Consider the following 15525-nt stretch of genomic DNA (forward strand, 5'->3'; position numbering starts at 1 on the left):
CTTCCTAATATTAGGTCGCCTGTATATTTTAGATTTTTCTTTTTTTTTTATGAACAAAAACACTAATCTACATGTGCAAAAGACTCACAACCAAACAACTTTAGTTTCTATAATTACCACCTTTTAATAATATCTTCGGCCTTATAATCTACTAGTATCTATCTAACTAATCTAACTGATTAATTAGCCTACACCGCTACACGGATAAGCCGATATTCTAGAGCCAAGGTATTTCAGAATATTTGGTTTCTGAGAAAAAGTTGTCAACTCATTCATGTAGTCAAATACGAGTATTATAAAATTATAAGATGATCCCTATGCAAAAGAGAATTTTTAGTCAGATATCACTAAATTAGCGACCACAGTCAAAATCTTTAGTAATAAGCGATTTTTATTTCATGGATAGCAAAAAGAAAAATAAAAAGAAAACGTTAAAAGAGAAGAGGAAGAATCTACTTTACGCTGAAGATGAAATGAAAGACGGATTGTTAAAAGCTATAATAAATCTTCTGGTTTTTCAAAGGGGTTTCAAATGTCACCTCTGCATTTTTTGTTTGTTTACTATCACCTGAACCACCATCTCTGAACGGCACTGACCGGAGTATTCAAGAAGGGAGCGTAACGTTGGATTATCGGATTCACCGTCCTCCCTATTCTGCTCCACGTGCTCTGGTGGTAACCCGCTGTTACCGGTGCTTGATACATCAGCTTCAATAGCTGCCACCATATAACAAAATACTCAGTTCATGACAACAACTCCCACTATCCAACCAACAAACAATCCTGGAATTTGCCTATATCTTCTTTCATTAAGGGAGAATATGATGAAAAGAGATTTAAACTTGACAGATTCTCATGAATTTTTTTAACAAACACGATCCATCAACAAAGCAACAATAAAGGTTTTTTTAATGAAAATGGTTGTTCCTATGTGTTCACTTGATCAAATTAAACAAAGAAAACAGGGCTTCTAATAGGAGATGTTGAGCCATCACAAAGAACTGATGGCTACAACCAAACGAAGATGCTTACCTGCCAGTACATGAACGTCTGTATGATATTGCGTTGCCATCTGCATTAAGTAAAAAGACAATTTTGTTCAGATAAGTGAAACCAGCTAACGAAAAGCTAGGAACTTAGTGCAACTAAAACTATTATCGCTTCTAACAGGTTCAAAGAGCTTACGAGAGCAGAGAGATAATCAGAAGGAAGCCAATGGCTATCTCAGCCTGCGATGACAGGATGTTGAGAGTAGTAGTGTTTGACTCCACCCACACACAAGGGTCTTCCAAGTACTTTCTGATAACCATTACCGAACAAGACACATACAACGACATAAGCATCAGTAAGAATCCACACATGGAACCAACTACGACATTAAAAACCTGCTAATCAGCTGGATGCAACTACCTGTATATAGTGGACCGAGCGAAGTTACGCCTCAAGAACTTGGCTACTTGTTCAAGCGCCCGACACAAGATGGGAATCAAAGCAACTGCAACAACAGATTGATAAGGAAACTAGTCATAAGAATGTATGTGAGATGAAGAAATTCACAAACGAGTTTTCAATCAATTCTTACACTTGAGACAGAGATGTGAAGTGACGAGTGTAAGGCAGTAGATGAAATAGATGAAATCCTTTGCTGCCACAATTGACTGTAAATAAACTTGCAGCCCTTGCATATTCCATTCCCTTGGCCTCTACAGATAACAATATTGACATTCATATGTAACAAAATGTCGCATTACATGATCACTACAGAGAGAAAAAACGGGTGATCACATGGCTTACCCCGTATAAGGAGTATAAGGAATATAGAGATGAGCACGCAGTTCCCATGAAAGATAGACGATAAGCCCTATTTGAGAGGTTCTTTGGTATTAGAGGTAGCACTGCCAGAACAGCTATAACAAAAACCTGCAAAAGAGGTAATGGATTTTGAGACACAAACAGGAAATAGTTACGTGAAGCATGGCAGACAAAAAGCATTAGTCTCCCTTAGTTCATATATGCGTACAGAATAAACATTCAGCAAGACAAGAGAACAGAAGGACGTGACAATACACCATACACCATCTCATTACTGTCCAAGTTAAAGAGAGAACAGCAGATAACAACAGCAATCCCAACTTACAGCCCTATTAAAGAGCTAGATCTGTTTTTTAGAATTGAGCAATAAGAACAAGAAACTACAACTGGAAACATTGTCTTACCCAAGCATTGACTGAAAACTGAATCGTCTGCTGATCCCAGCGCAGTGAACTTGGGTTTGCACCGGCCGTAGCAGATGGCCCAGAGGTTCGAGAAACCGATCCTGAGGCACACAATCAAGTCAATTTTTGTTAGTTAGAGAAAAGCTCATCTCATCCAATCTCATATAGTATAAATTAGAAGGTAAAGAATATCAGACAAAAAAAAAGTTCACCTGAGTTACGTGAACGAACTTGTTCATTTGCATTAGAAGACGCCGTTGAAGATGCAGATGTAGCAGAAGGTCTAGCAGATTGTGAAGACGAAGATGAAGTCGACATAGGCTCCACAACAAGATCAGGATCCTGGTGTAAGCACCCAGATTTAGCAACAAATCCAGACCAATACGTTTAAAAGGAAGCTTCATAAAGATGAACAGCACAAACTAAACAAGACGCAAACGAAGATGAAATCAACAGAGTGAACACAGTTTTCAATGGAAAACCCTACCCTCCGCTTAATATAACCTAATCAAGAGGAGATTCAAACCCAATAACTAAGCAAATTAGTAGAACGAAGATCAAAACTCCCCAATCGTAAAAAAATCAAGCAACTGCAACAAACACACTTGTAAAACCTAAGATTCAAAGTTCTCAACCAAATCAGTAGTAGCGCACACAAGACAAACTCAAAGTCGAAACTCAAAAGTAACGAAGGATAGATAAGCAAAAAATTGAAGAGGTGGAAGAGAGTTCGTACGATGTAGCGTTGGTAGAATTTGCGCTTGAAATGGTCGACGACTTCGGGACGAGAAGCCATGTGAGGAGTGATGAGGATATTGGACCAGTAATCAGCCCATCGAGCGTCGCTTTCGTAGTCGAAGGCTGCCGCCGCAATTTTCTTCAACCGCTGGGGATCTTCGCCGCCTTCCGCCATGGATGAAATCGCCGGAGAGAGAGAGATTCGGATTCGGATTCGACTTTGTTATGGGTTTTTGCTTCTTTGGTCCACTTTTCTTGTTTACTTACTAGTAGTACTAGTACCTTTGTTGACTCTCCCCAGAACGACGACGTTTTGGCGCAGCCGTTATTTGTGGACTTTATACGTTTATGGCTTAATTATGGGCTTTATAGCCCAAAAGGCCGAAATCTGTCTATAAATATTTTATACTATTTCTTATTCCACAAATATGATTTTATTTATTAAACTAATGACTTTAATTATGGTTTTGAGTTTTGACTTGGATTTTAATGATTTTATCGATAAAAATAAGATTTTCTTTTACTAATTTAGATTTAGGTTATAATAATTTTTAGTTGTAGAAATGAGTATTTAAGGTTTTGGGTTTAGTTTGAATGTTGACTTCTAGTTTTAGTTTTGTGATGATTGAGACAAAAAAAATATATATATATATATATATAGAGTATTTTAGTAGTAATTTAAAAAAATGTAGAATGTCCATCGTATAAGTTAAGTACTCCGATCCAACCTAGAAAGTTTAATTAAATATACATACAAATCCATTTATGCGTAAATTACTTAGTTATGATTAGCTTTTTCTATATATGTATGTCATAGAGTATAAAACAACATCGCCAGTATCAATCATCACATATTTCAAATCCAACGAAACCCCATAATAATACAAACTTAATTAGAAAGATGTCGTCTTCCCTTCGGCTAAGAAACGCAAACACTCCGGCTCCGGAGCTCGACGAATTTTCTAATCAGCCACCGTCAGAAACAAGGATGCTCAGAAGACAGATGTCAATGTCACAGCGAGCCATGTCAAACACGCTGACGTCAGCAGCAAATCTCTCAAACCTACTCCCAACGGGAACACTCCTCGCGTTTCAACTCCTAACGCCTGTTTTCACTTCAAACGGCGTTTGCGACCATGCAACGCGTTCCCTAACCGCCGTTCTCCTCTATATGTTAGCCGCGTCTTGTTTCGTCAGCTCCTTCACCGATAGCGTCAAAGCCGACGACGGAACTATCTACTTCGGTTTCGTCACGTTCAAAGGCATGTGGGTCGTTGACTATCCTGACCCGTCCGGGTTTGGTTTACCCGATTTATCCAAATACCGGATGCGTGTCGTTGATTGGATCCACGCCACGTTGTCGGTTTTAGTGTTTGGAGCGGTTGCGTTGAGAGATAAGTATGTAACGGACTGCTTTTGTCCGTCCCCGGAAGCAGAGACGAAACATGTCTTGGACATTGTTCCGGTGGGTGTTGGGGTTATGTGTAGCTTATTGTTTATGGTTTTTCCAACAAGACGTCACGGCATTGGGTATCTTGTTACCGGAAATGTTGATCGCCGGTGAATTTACATGTAAACAAATAAGTTCATGGTGGGTTGACTATCTTCGTTTGTTTTATTGTTTATTTATTTGTAAAGTTTGATTTCATACGTTATGCATATTTATATAATGTAAATTAATAAATTTATCTAATCTAGCTGTTGAAAATTATATAAGCAAAAGGTCTCATTTATGTCACAAAATATTATAAATGTATATTGTCGATATCGCTTCGTACGTCATATATAATGCATGATGTTAGGAAATTTTATTATAATGAAACCATTATATTACCGTTGTGTCAAATACGTCTTCTAAATAAATTAGTTCCCTAATTCATACTTGAACTCTAAATAATTGCATGGACCTCATGAATTTGAATATATACGTTTGACGTGTTACGTGGAAAACGTTGGCTGACTTCTAGAATGAGAATACTACATATAGTATAAGTCGTAACCAAACAGACATATAACTTTTGTTGAGAAAATTTAGATTCTACTATTTTAATCTCGTTAAATCTTTGTTTTCAACATATCTAGTAAAAAATCGTTCCATGAATCAATAGGGCCTGGTAGACACCAATGTACAAAATCATTATATAATACAACTTTATCTTCCGGTTTATGTCCAAATCTGCTCGGATGTCCATCTGGTCTTAACAACATCACTTGTGTTACATCTAGTAATCTCAAATTTAATCCTTCATTTTTGTTTTTGTCTCTTTTCGCAATGCGAAATTCATCGAGTTGAATGTTGTGTGTCTCTAGATTCATTCCTTCTAACTCTGTCTCATTGCTCCTAAACACAAAACGAAACCCAAATAGATGTTTCTGTTAGGAGGTGACGTATGGAAAAACTCAAACTAAACCACAAAATTCCTAATTCTCATTCTAGAAGAATATTATTAAATGTTGGATAAACAATGTACCTATAGGGTCGCGTTTTTAAGCAATTTCCACCTTTATCCCATTCTCCATCTTCGAAATGTGAAGGTGCAAATGTCCTTAGAAACACTTCTCCTTTAAAATCCTCTAATCCAAGAATGGTCTTAAATGTTGTTCTCAATGCTCTTCTATACGCGAAATGTGCCCCGACATTTCTAACTCCGGGAATGTAACAATACAAGCATCCTATCCGTTTTTGTTTGTCGAAAAGGAAGAGTGGTCGGAAAAACCATTGTCCAGAGGAGATGATGATGTAATCGAACTCGACGATTTGGGAAGCCCAAGAAGGGTCAGGTTCATCGAGGTATAGATTGTAAAATGAATTAGGACCTGGTTGACCGGTTTCGGTTTCTTCGGAGCGAACCAAATGGGTTGTCCAAAATGTGGCAATCGTGAAGTTGTAGGTTTTGTATTTCCATCTTTGGAAGTTAAAGTCTTGTTGTCGTGAGTCATCCTCGGGATCTTCCACCTGAAGTTAATATTTTAATTAAGGTGACTTTAATTTGAAAGTATATATATTTGCATCGAGTTATTAAATTTGGTATTGTACGTTTACTCATGTTCAAAATATTGCACCGGTGTTGACACGACCATGCGAACTTTTAAAATCTTAGATCACAAAGTTGCTGAATTTGCGTTTTTAAGCTAACGTGCGGTTAGAAGTTAGTCTCTATATATAGCATTACGTTTGTATCGAATAAATATGTTTTGAATGTTAATTTAGCACAATAGGATGACTCATAACCCTATTTATTTTTTAAAACTTTATTAATCAAGTTAAGCGACAAAATGAAGTTATATTTATTTTAATTAGAATAAGCATATATATGAGAGAAAGGTACCTACCCGAGAGAGTAGGCAGATCAAAGACTGAACGTGGTTTCTGCTGACGGAGTCACCAACAAACGCCATGTTTTTTCCTCTAACTACCTCGAGAAACTCGTAAGGATCAAACAAAGGGAGATCACAATCTTTTGGTTTCCATCTCCATTTCATGAAACCTAAATCAGGTCTTCCATACTTCATGCAGTTTTGGTGCTCGTGTATCGCCCTGCATGTCGTGTTTGTGTAGTACGGTGCTTCAGGGTTTGGGATCCACTCGCCGGAGAATATGTCGCATTTCCTTTTTCTCTTTTTCCGGCGGTGCTCTTTCTTAGGAGTTTCTTGATACGATGAAATGGATTGATTGATATGCAAAGATGATGATGGCTTGGGATGATCAAACGTGTCGTCATAATCATTATCATACAACGATGCTGATTCTGATGATGATGATGATGATGATGATGTTGTGTTATGATGATCTGATGATGATGAATTCGATATATGTTTGTATATTGATGTTGATGATGAATAATAGAGAGGATAACCAAAAAGGAGATAAAGGACGACTGGAGCTATTGCAAGTAGAATAAGAGGCAAAATTACTAGTCCTATTCGTACCTTCGTCGTGTGAAGTTCCATCTCGCTATTCCGAGAAGAACCATGTTTAAAAAGAAATGAATAATAAGAAATATTTTTAGAAATTTTCTATTTTTATTTCTAATGGATGAGAGAGATGCTAGGAATAATTTATACTCTTGGATTAGCATCAAACAAGGTTAACTAATGGGTACTTACTAAAATATGTTTAAGTGCTACTGTAATCTAGAAACAAGTTCTAGTACACTGTACACATCTTTTATCATTTCAAGTAATATACTCAAAGTGAACGGTTTGATCCACGTTAAGAAAAAGAGGTTATTTGCCTTTATTCACGTATAAAATATATTGTCAAATTGGTCTAATTGTAAACTATTTCCGGAAAAGGAATTAAAGCAATTGACTTGTACATTGTAAACAGAGATCGGAACACATGAAAGAAACGTACAGTTCCAAAATTTTCAGATACAATGAAAGAAACGTACAGTTCCAATTGACTTCGTTTGGTTTAGCTAAGACTTTGATAACCTAACGGTCCTTGTAAACCGTCTTGATCTGGTCCGTTCCTTCTAGCCAAAGATGGCATCCATGGGAACAGCTTGCTCAGCTCATTTCCTAATGTCCTTGACCTCACTTCCTTATCATTTATCCCATATTTCGCCCTCTCTATCGCTTCCATTATATCTTCCCGTGCCACCGCTTCCCCGCCTGATGAAACAATCAAGAAAGTGCTAATGCAGGTTAAACCAAAAGAGCAGATATTCAAACCCCGGAAGCAACCAGATGTGGATATTTAGGGCTGATATATAAGATCACTTAAAGACTGACCTCTACGAGCAGCAAGCAATGCAGCTTCATTGACAATATTGGCCAGATCAGCACCTACGAATCCGGGAGTTAGAGAAGCAACTAAATCACATATGAGAAACGCATCTTCTTCTAGAGGGACGTCTCTCAGATGCACAGCCAAGATTTTCCGACGGCCTTCTTGGTCTGGTTCTGCAACCACAACTTTTCTAGAGAACCTTCCAGGCCGACAAAGAGCCGGGTCTAACGCTTCTGGTCGGTTAGTTGCTGCAATTACAATGACTCTTGTGTCTGACTCGAATCCATCCATCTCAGTAAGCAACTACAAAAGAAGTATATAAGTAATGGCAGCTACTACCAGACAAGAAGGTTTCTAAAGGGTCGCTTCTTTACCTGGTTTAGTGTCTGGTCACGTTCATCGTTGAAACTCCTACCACGTTTTCCTCCAACCGCATCAAGCTCATCGATAAATATTATGGAAGGTGAGTTTTTCCTGGCTGCATTAAAAAGATCTCTGATCCGTGCTGCACCTCTTCCAACAAACAATTCAACGAACTCACTAGCAGAAACAGAGAAAAATGGAACTCCTGCCTCTCCAGCAACAGCCCTAGCCAACAAGGTCTTACCGGTCCCTGGTGGACCAACCAAAAGCACACCTCTAGGTAATCTTGCTCCTAGTTTTTTGTAGTTTATACTTCCTTGAAGACATGACACTATCTACAAAAAAAAAAGACGCCAGAAGACATCAAGATTGTACTCAAACTCAAATCTAAAAACGTAGAAATTACAAAACACTTTTGTTACCTCCACGAGCTCGTCTTTAGCAGAATCAACACCCTCAACATCATCGAAACCAACCGTGGGATTTTTAGACCGTCGTTTCTTCGCAGGGCTGTTAGATGCTGAGAGTTGCCGATAAAGAAGCCACATAAGAGGTGTTAAAGGAATCCACAGAGATATGATTGTGATCAAAGTAGTTCTCATTGACATCAATGCAGATTGAGGAGCAGAACTATAAGTGATCCCTTTATCCCTCATTAAACTAAGAAGAAACTTCTCATCATGATCGACTTTTCTTGTCACATACTTCCACACAGGAGGTAAAGCTCGAACCTTTCGAGTCGTAACAGCTTCCGTCACAGTTTCCTCTGTGCTGCCATCATCAGTTTGGATTGCAGATTCATCAAAAGTTTTAGACTTGTGAACATTTTCTTCAACAGCCTCAACATTCTCATTAGTGTCGTAATAGATTCGACGAGAACCTTCTTCAAGTAAAACCTTTGAAACAGAACCACCTCGAAGATTCGTAACGAAATCAGAGTAAGGAACAGTAGATGGAGACGGAACAGAGGTTAACCTCAAGAACAAATAACACAGTCCAAAGATCACAGCTACACCAGTAGATAAGATCACTCTTTTGAGATTCTTTTTCAAAAAGAATCGAAGATCCTCCATTGATGCTCTGAAATCGACCCTCCCAAGTCTCATGCTCACTAATCGTAACCTAGGTCGAAGCCTAAGAGAAAATCTTCTTCTCTTCCTTTTGCTTCTACCATCTTCCTTATCTCCGTAATCACTACCGCTCATAAGTCGCTTAATCTCACTACTACAAGTAAACCCATTTCGAGAATCGCCGCCACGAAACCTAACTCCTAATCTGGATTCACCAATTTCAAGAAACCCACCAAGTCTCCTGCAACTAATAGACTGGTTCGTCGTCGCTCTAGCGACACAAACATTAAGTTCACTACTCCTCGAAGACACCTTTCTAATAGAATTACTTCCTTTGAATAGAAAACGATTGCTACAAAGAACATTAAAAGTAGCCATGGACGCTCTTTCCTAGAATCCGAATCATGCGTTGTTCATATTTAATTGGCCAACAAAAACAAATAGAAATCGTAAGAATTTTACATAAGAAGGGATGACGAACAGGTCATGCTCGTGAAAAGATGAGAAACGCTTTCGTCTTCAAGCTGATGATGATGACGACTCGGTTCAATTGAAAGGATAAGAAGAGTTTGCAAAAGCTCTCAAATCCTCTCTGACAAAACACAGGGGAACTGATTTTTTTGATCTTACGATTTTGTCTTGCTGATAAAAAAAAAGGACTGGCCCAGTAAGTGACTCATGGGCCTTTAGCTATTGGGTTGTGTTCCATTTTGGGCTGAGTAATGAATATAATAAGGTAATAATTGTAATTTAACAGCCAATTTAATCCCATGTTTTGTTCCTCAACCTCAAAACCATGTTATGAATCAAAAACAATCTAAGCCTTCAATAACCCAAAATCGTGTTCAGGATACATGTATTCTCGATAACGACGACCTAGACACAAAACAATTCAATAGTCTCATTAATTAATTATCAACTAATCCATGAAGAAATTTTTAGGGAATCAAATCTTTCTCTCTCTCGATCACTCTCTCCATACCCATATACACTCCTACGCTTGCAGATACGAGCCAAGAGGCCAAACCTACTTTTTTAAGGTCAGACAACGTAATCAATTTCCAGAAGCAGATGTGAGGGAACTCGTTTCCTTCAAAAAAAAAAAAAAAAAAGAAAAACGCGATTTTTTATTTTATCAAGAGAGATTAGAGATCAACGAGACACGAAGCCAGCGAATTAGATGGATTTATTTACAGTCGGGATCAGGGAACGAGCACCGTACCGTTGTTGCTACGGGTCGTTGAAGAGTAATTGCGGATAGAACCACCGACGGGTCTCGATTTCCGTTGTAACTGCCGAAGAAAGAGAGATTAGAGAAATTCCGACGAGATTCAATCGCAGAATTAAAGAAGAAAGAAAGAGCGAATTTGATAGATTTTTACGATGTACCTGATTAAAGACAGATCTCAGACTCGACGACATGATCGCGGGGAATTAGGGCTTAGTTGTTTGGTATTCTTCGTTGGTTTCACCGGAAGGGGAAGCACTATATTGTTTATATATATAATAGTAGTATTGACCCCGTGCAATGCATAGGAAACTCTGTGTAAGTTAGGTGTTTTGCTTATGTGTGTGTTCATCTTCTTCCACTCCAAAAATTCAGAACCTGGAGAGTAAATAAATACAGAGACAACCCACATTATCAATCAGTAGTTCGTAGAAAGAAGATAAGAATTGAGAAGAAATTAAACTAACCTGGAGTTAAATAGGAGATAAATCTTGCCATGATCTTTGCTTGTACACATTGGTAAAATAACATGCAAAGTTTATTTTCCTTTGAAAAGGCTATAATGTGATACGAATATTATATAAATATAAACACACTAAAATTGCTTCCATACCCGAAATTCCATGTCCGGGATATTAAAGCTATAGATTTGAGAGAGAAGCATAATTAATCCAAAGGCATCTTCAACCTTAAACTATTAAAAACATAATTAATGTGAGTTCAAGAGAAAAGTTATGAATCTGAACAAAAGCTAAAGGATTTTTACCTCTTGTAGTTTAACAGCCAGAAGAAAAGAGGAGAATAAATACAGAGAGAGTTGAAAACATAATAAATAAACTGAAATTGTGGATAAAAGGGCTTTGGTTTGGTGAATTTGAAAGAGTTTTTCGTGGTGGTGTGTATATAGAGGAGGATATGGTTGATCGAACAGAGGGTATGAATCTGGTGGCTAGCCGTAAATATGGTGGTGATGATTGGTAAATTGGCCGTGAACAGTGATGGTAGTTTTGTGGGGCTCTTTTTCTGATTAGATTGCAGGAGAGAAAATTGAAGAGGATTTATATAGAAGGTTGGATTCTTGTTGAAGATTGGAGTTTTCTTAACAGTTAGTGTGTTTGTCGTAACAGAGAAAAAAGTTAATGAAAACTTAAGCTTCTATGACATACCCCTTCAAGGCAGTTACAGCACGCCGACGCTATATATAGAGTTAGTTATACAGTTGATCCGATCCGACAATGAATTAGGTTTTGCAAAATCAATAACTAATAAACATTTTAATATCAACTAAACTTCAAGGTCGTTGTTAGAAAACTTTAGCAGAACTTGTTTCTTAACAAGAAACAAGTTCATTCTCAAGTCTCAACAGAAGCTCAAGGCAACAGGACGAGGGTAACAAGCTAAATAAGTTCCTTCATTCAACCATACTAGTAAATTGCACAACTAAGAAACTAAACACAGTGCTTTCCTTCTGAACTCATTTATTCTGGGGTCCATAAAGAATCTCCTTATACATATTCGACTCCTGAAAGCATGGGATTAGAGAATAACACAGATGTAAGTTCAGGCTTAGTTCTTCTGCTTTCTTTTTCAATTTTTTTTTTTTTTTTTAAAAAGAAAAAAAAAAAAGCAATTCCTACCAATTCGATCTCAAGTTTTTCCAGGAGGGGCTCTTTTTCTCATAAAGTCTCCGTGACGTTTTAGAAAGTTCCATTATCTCTAGGGAAGGAGAAAAATATAAGCAGTAAAGTAACGAAGAAATTTGTTTAATCTTTTTAGCTCCAATATAATAATAATCAAAGTAGACGAATTGGAATGAAAATAAACTTACCAAAACCAGCGCCAACAAAATATCCAAGCACTACTGATGAGCTAAACCTAAACTTGCAAAGCGTAACCATTGGCCCGCGGTCTTGGACAGCACCTCCTCCGCCTCCATTGGATGCTGCAAATTANAAATAAAAAAAAAAAAAAAAAAAAAAACAGAGACATAAATAAATACTTATAAAAAACACACATATCGAAACCATAGATGCTCGCGATTTTTTTTTATCAAGAGAGATTAGAGATCAGGGAACGAGCACCGTACCGTTGTTGTTACGGGTCGTTGAAGAGAAATTGCGGCTAGAACCACGGACGAGTCTCGATTGCCGTTGTAACTGGGCGAAGAAAGAGAGATTAGAGAAATTGCGGCGAGATTCAATCGCAGAAATAAGAAAGAGCGAATTTGATTGATTTTACTATGTACCTACCTGCGCAAAGACGGATTTCAGACTCGGCGACATGATCGGGGAATTAGGGCTTACGGGGGTTTGCTACTCTTCGGTTCATCGGAAGGGGAACTTCTATTTTGTAAAAATACATCTGATAATGGGCTTTTACGTTTCTATACTGTCGGGCTCAAGCCCAACTCTGCGTTTTTGAGTTGAAGTTTGCATCACCATTTTCTTTAATCAAACAAAATAAAGAAGAGGTTTCACTCTGATTGGTTCGAAAAAAAAAAAAATCACTTTCTTCAAGCGGATGAAAAATTCAAAGAATTGGTACAATACAATTGAAGATTCACACCACAATACGCGTATTTGAGAGTTCCCCAGATTTGATCTCCAACGTTATATTTTCTTCTCCAATTCAATCTGCGAAATTCGGCGATCCGCAATTCTGATCTCCAAAAAGTCCTGTTGATTGTTTCTCAACTCCCTTGATTCATCGGAAACATCGAGGATTTGGTTGGTGAGTCTTCATTTTTCTCACGGAACTGTTTCTCTAAAGTTTGTGTGGGTATGAGTCCTTCGTTCTAATTGAATATATATCATCACGGATTCAAATTATGAGATTTTTACTTGATTAGTGGCGATCGTATTAATTATTAGTCTTTTGGGAATATTGGAATGTTTGCTCAGGTTTCTATGATTATGAAAGCTTGATTACAATCTTGTGAAGGCTAGCCTGCTTGATCACACACACACAGTCTTGTGAAGAAGGAGTCTGAAAGCTGTGTAAAACCAATGCTAGGGAGTCTCTTCTTCAGGTTAGTAGAAGAATGAGTAGAAAACGAACGGAAAACGACAGTGTATCAGGACCAGTCGTCACTTCTCATGTTCCGGTGGATAGATTCGGGTTCCTGAAGCAAGAGCATGGCAATTCTCCAGAGCGTTTTAGCAAGACTAGAACTACATCATCTACTGACCATGACAACAGGTATGTCCTTATTGAAAAATTGTATTCGAGTTTCTTTTTTTTCATAAAGGTAAGAATGAGAGTGTGTGTTTTATGCTGTTTTGGTGTAGAGAGGAGAGAAAGCTGAGAAAATGGAGGAAGATGATTGGGGTTGGAGGTAGTGACTGGAAGCATTACGTTAGGAGAAAACCTAATATTGTCAAAAGGCGTATACGAAAAGGGATCCCAGATTGCTTACGAGGTCTTGTTTGGCAACTAATTTCAGGAAGTAGAGACCTTTTGCTTATGAATCCTGGTGTTTATGAGGTAATTTTTTCTGTTTGTATCGTTTGCTTTACAAGTCATCATATTCTTGAATCTTGATAATCTATTGATTTTTTTTTATGCAGCAATTGGTGATTTATGAAACATCGGCATCAGAACTTGATATCATTCGAGACATATCCCGTACTTTCCCATCACATGTTTTCTTTCAGAAGAGACATGGACCTGGGCAAAGATCTTTATACAATGTCCTTAAGGCATACTCGGTTTATGACAGAGATGTTGGATATGTTCAGGTCTGTCCTCTGAGATATTTCCCTTCCCTCTCATTTCTTTTTTTTAGTATGGTACTGAGATTCATGGTTCTAATATCTGCAGGGGATGGGGTTTATAGCCGGTTTGTTGCTTCTTTATATGAGCGAAGAAGATGCGTTCTGGCTATTGGTTGCATTGCTAAAAGGAGCTGTTCATGCTCCAATGGAAGGGCTATATCATGTGAGTCTTTGGATCATCTCCACATCTCTAAATGTACCCTTGAATATTGTTGCAGTAGAGACAAAATGATATGTTTATTTACTGGAAGATTGCAAGAAATTGTCTATGTTTAGAAAAACACTTATTTTATGCGGCTACTTTTTGACTTCGTGGCTACTTTTTGAAAATTCTTCATTGACTAGGCTTATATCGATTCTGGTGAGAGTTTTTTTTGTTAAGATAAACGGCTATGTTGATCTCTGTAGGTTTTTCATCCTTATTAAAAAAGATATCGGAAAATGACAAATTGAATCGATTCATAGATAAGAAGATGCTGAAATTATGATACTTATGTTGATTTATCTATGCTTACTATGTAAAACTATGTTAATCAAAGAGTCATTGTCTTTGTATAATGTAGGCAGGGCTTCCTCTTGTACAGCAATACCTGTTTCAGTTAGAAAGCTTGGTAAAAGAGCTAATTCCAAAGCTCGGAGAACATTTTACTGAAGAAATGATCAATCCGAGTATGTATGCAAGTCAATGGTTCATCACCGTCTTCTCTTATTCATTTCCTTTTCCTTTGGCTCTACGGATATGGGATGTGTTTCTCTCCGAGGTAACTAGATAACATCTCTAAAATCTTTTTCGGTATTTACTGTAATCAAAGCCTGATTCTGTTATATTCTCTGGTCATTCTTGCTTAAGGGTGTTAAAATCGTGTTCAAAGTCGGCTTAGCATTGTTGAAGTATTGCCAAGATGAGTTGGTGAGTGAAGTGTTTTTATGAGCTGTAAGTTAACTTCGGAAAAACCAAGCTTTTTAAAAATTGTGTATTATTAACTCTGCAGGTAAAATTACCATTTGAAAAATTAATACATGCTCTGAAACAATTCCCGGAAGATGCAATGAATCCAGATACATTGCTTCCATTGGCCTACTCTATTAAGGTTCTCTTTCTTTTCTGAAAAGTGATGCTTTCTCCTTAATGTTCTGCTGGTTAAAATTCTATGATATAACTCGGGAGAGATATGAAAGAATCAGATTCCCGATATCGTCATTTAATCTTAGTTATAGTGAACAATTGAGGGAATTGATGCTGTACAATCTGTTAGTATTGTTGAAAAAATCTTTGAGGTTTCTTGAGTTGTTGATTAACAAATGTGGCATTAATACTATGTTCATCCCAGGTATCAAAGCGTTTGGAAGAACTGAAACTGGACTATGAAAAGACTAATGCCAAACCGGTTCAACCATAGAA

At 37.6% G+C, this 15525-nt stretch overlaps 6 protein-coding genes across 8 annotated transcripts in view; 2 read left to right on the forward strand and 4 right to left on the reverse strand.

The window, feature by feature from the left end:
• Positions 345-3211, reverse strand: LOC104765471. Its single transcript, XM_019237270.1, has 9 exons — positions 2953-3211; positions 2429-2558; positions 2217-2317; positions 1795-1920; positions 1583-1703; positions 1411-1495; positions 1186-1299; positions 1033-1072; positions 345-717 (listed from the first exon to the last, which is right to left on the reverse strand). The coding sequence occupies exons 1-9, from the start codon at positions 3127-3129 to the stop codon at positions 565-567; spliced, it is 1047 nt and encodes a 348-aa protein (XP_019092815.1). The 5' UTR covers positions 3130-3211; the 3' UTR covers positions 345-564.
• On the forward strand, positions 3816-4518 carry LOC104744317. The gene has a single exon (XM_010465345.1). The coding sequence runs from the start codon at positions 3856-3858 to the stop codon at positions 4516-4518; it is 663 nt and encodes a 220-aa protein (XP_010463647.1). The 5' UTR covers positions 3816-3855.
• On the reverse strand, positions 5010-6905 carry LOC104747968 (protein trichome birefringence-like 20). The gene is made up of 3 exons (XM_010469671.1): positions 6288-6905; positions 5426-5910; positions 5010-5295 (listed from the first exon to the last, which is right to left on the reverse strand). The coding sequence occupies exons 1-3, from the start codon at positions 6903-6905 to the stop codon at positions 5010-5012; spliced, it is 1389 nt and encodes a 462-aa protein (XP_010467973.1).
• Positions 7210-9737, reverse strand: LOC104744318 (probable inactive ATP-dependent zinc metalloprotease FTSHI 3, chloroplastic). The gene is made up of 4 exons (XM_010465346.2): positions 8475-9737; positions 8064-8387; positions 7692-7992; positions 7210-7571 (listed from the first exon to the last, which is right to left on the reverse strand). Exons 1-4 carry the CDS (start codon positions 9498-9500, stop codon positions 7372-7374), a joined length of 1851 nt encoding a protein of 616 aa, XP_010463648.1. The 5' UTR covers positions 9501-9737; the 3' UTR covers positions 7210-7371.
• Positions 11491-12749, reverse strand: LOC104744320. The gene is made up of 5 exons (XM_010465347.1): positions 12600-12749; positions 12437-12506; positions 12179-12292; positions 11988-12066; positions 11491-11872 (listed from the first exon to the last, which is right to left on the reverse strand). Exons 1-5 carry the CDS (start codon positions 12630-12632, stop codon positions 11791-11793), a joined length of 378 nt encoding a protein of 125 aa, XP_010463649.1. The 5' UTR covers positions 12633-12749; the 3' UTR covers positions 11491-11790.
• LOC104744321 (ecotropic viral integration site 5 protein homolog) overlaps positions 12848-15525 on the forward strand; it is a 9676-nt gene continuing 6998 nt past the window's right edge. Inside the window, exons 1-9 of one of the 3 annotated variants that reach the window (XM_010465348.2) lie at positions 12848-13080; positions 13251-13548; positions 13638-13833; positions 13917-14087; positions 14170-14286; positions 14687-14884; positions 14974-15033; positions 15116-15214; positions 15455-15518. In XM_010465348.2, coding sequence (XP_010463650.1) covers positions 13391-13548; positions 13638-13833; positions 13917-14087; positions 14170-14286; positions 14687-14884; positions 14974-15033; positions 15116-15214; positions 15455-15518 — 1063 coding nt within the window. In that variant the 5' untranslated portion in view covers positions 12848-13080; positions 13251-13390. Of the gene's footprint in view, positions 13129-13250; positions 13549-13637; positions 13834-13916; positions 14088-14169; positions 14287-14686; positions 14885-14973; positions 15034-15115; positions 15215-15454; positions 15524-15525 lie in introns of those variants that run through there. The other 2 variants (XM_010465349.2, XM_010465351.2) reach the window with 2 other exon arrangements.

The sequence above is a fragment of the Camelina sativa genome, chromosome 15 (genome assembly GCF_000633955.1).
Source record: "Camelina sativa cultivar DH55 chromosome 15, Cs, whole genome shotgun sequence".
NCBI classification, from domain to species: domain Eukaryota; kingdom Viridiplantae; phylum Streptophyta; class Magnoliopsida; order Brassicales; family Brassicaceae; genus Camelina; species Camelina sativa.

Excerpts from the sequence above, each read along its gene's own strand:
- LOC104747968 (XM_010469671.1), bottom strand. The coding sequence starts at position 6,905 with ATGGAACTTCACACGACGAAGGTACGAATAGGACTAGTAATTTTGCCT. Across the intron at positions 5,911-6,287 it reads TGATCTGCCTACTCTCTCGG|GTGGAAGATCCCGAGGATGA; the intron begins GTAGGTACCTTT and ends TATTAACTTCAG. Across the intron at positions 5,296-5,425 it reads TTAAAAACGCGACCCTATAG|GAGCAATGAGACAGAGTTAG; the intron begins GTACATTGTTTA and ends TTTTGTGTTTAG.
- LOC104765471 (XM_019237270.1), bottom strand. The coding sequence starts at position 3,129 with ATGGCGGAAGGCGGCGAAGATCCCCAGCGGTTGAAGAAAATTGCGGCG. Across the intron at positions 2,318-2,428 it reads AGTTCGTTCACGTAACTCAG|GATCGGTTTCTCGAACCTCT; the intron begins GTGAACTTTTTT and ends TGTGTGCCTCAG. Across the intron at positions 1,073-1,185 it reads CTGATTATCTCTCTGCTCTC|ATGGCAACGCAATATCATAC; the intron begins GTAAGCTCTTTG and ends TACTTAATGCAG.
- LOC104744317 (XM_010465345.1), top strand. The coding sequence starts at position 3,856 with ATGTCGTCTTCCCTTCGGCTAAGAAACGCAAACACTCCGGCTCCGGAG.
- LOC104744320 (XM_010465347.1), bottom strand. The coding sequence starts at position 12,632 with ATGTCGCCGAGTCTGAAATCCGTCTTTGCGCAG. Across the intron at positions 12,507-12,599 it reads TGAAATCCGTCTTTGCGCAG|TTACAACGGCAATCGAGACT; the intron begins GTAGGTACATAG and ends TTCTTCGCCCAG. Across the intron at positions 12,067-12,178 it reads TTTTGTTGGCGCTGGTTTTG|AGATAATGGAACTTTCTAAA; the intron begins GTAAGTTTATTT and ends CTCCTTCCCTAG.
- LOC104744318 (XM_010465346.2), bottom strand. The coding sequence starts at position 9,500 with ATGGCTACTTTTAATGTTCTTTGTAGCAATCGTTTTCTATTCAAAGGA. Across the intron at positions 8,388-8,474 it reads CTAAAGACGAGCTCGTGGAG|ATAGTGTCATGTCTTCAAGG; the intron begins GTAACAAAAGTG and ends TTTTTTTTGTAG. Across the intron at positions 7,993-8,063 it reads GTGACCAGACACTAAACCAG|TTGCTTACTGAGATGGATGG; the intron begins GTAAAGAAGCGA and ends CTTCTTTTGTAG.